The 623-nt window shown below is 53.1% G+C and overlaps 1 protein-coding gene across 1 annotated transcript in view; it reads right to left on the reverse strand.

Moving 5' to 3' along the window:
• Positions 1 to 608, reverse strand: part of VDBG_03003 (autoinducer 2 sensor kinase/phosphatase luxQ) — a gene marked incomplete at both ends in the record, with an annotated part of 5952 nt that extends 5344 nt beyond the window's left edge. Inside the window, 2 exons of the mRNA XM_003006818.1 lie at positions 197 to 396; positions 453 to 608. Of these exons, the coding sequence (XP_003006864.1) occupies positions 197 to 396; positions 453 to 608 (356 nt within the window). The remainder of the gene's footprint in view (positions 1 to 196; positions 397 to 452) is intronic.
• Positions 609 to 623: the final 15 nt, after the last annotated feature.

Raw genomic sequence — 623 nt, forward strand, 5'->3', positions numbered from 1 at the left:
GAACAAACAGAAAGAATCCAATAAACTACTTGGTAGAGTAGCAGAAGCCCTTGGAAAAGCAAATGAGCTCCTGGTTACCCTTTTTCACAACAAAAGAGACAACAAACAATGTAGAAATGAACTTATTTGTACTTGAGGCTGGACCCTCACTCAGATTGCGGACCTTTGCTCTCGGCGTCGACCTTCTCGACCTCACCCTTCTTGCCGTAGCGCTTCTTGTCCTCTGGGAGGGTGTCGGGAAACGGCAATCCAGATGCCACCAGTGCCGTCGCGGGCGGGGAAGCGGAAGGTCGCGTTGGGACCCCAGTTGCCAGCAATCTTGTTCAGGACAACGTTCTTGGTCACAAGCTTCAGGTTGGGCGCAGCGACACGCTCGCCGAGCCAGGCGCATTGCATCTTGGGTTTTGTCAGATACACCGATAGAGCCTAGAAGAGCTGTGGTTGGGTCATACCTTGGTGGTGGGAACAGCCCACACCTTGTAGTTGTAAGGACGCATGAAGATGTTGGCAATACCCTCTCCAATGTTGCGAACGATCCACTCGTCAAAGTCCTTGGGCTTGGTGTTGGAGACACGAGCCTCGAGGGCGGCGTCAATGAGACCGTCCATGCACAGAACCTGGGT

The sequence above is a fragment of the Verticillium alfalfae genome, genomic scaffold (genome assembly GCF_000150825.1).
Source record: "Verticillium alfalfae VaMs.102 supercont1.3 genomic scaffold, whole genome shotgun sequence".
NCBI classification, from domain to species: Eukaryota; Fungi; Ascomycota; class Sordariomycetes; order Glomerellales; family Plectosphaerellaceae; genus Verticillium; species Verticillium alfalfae.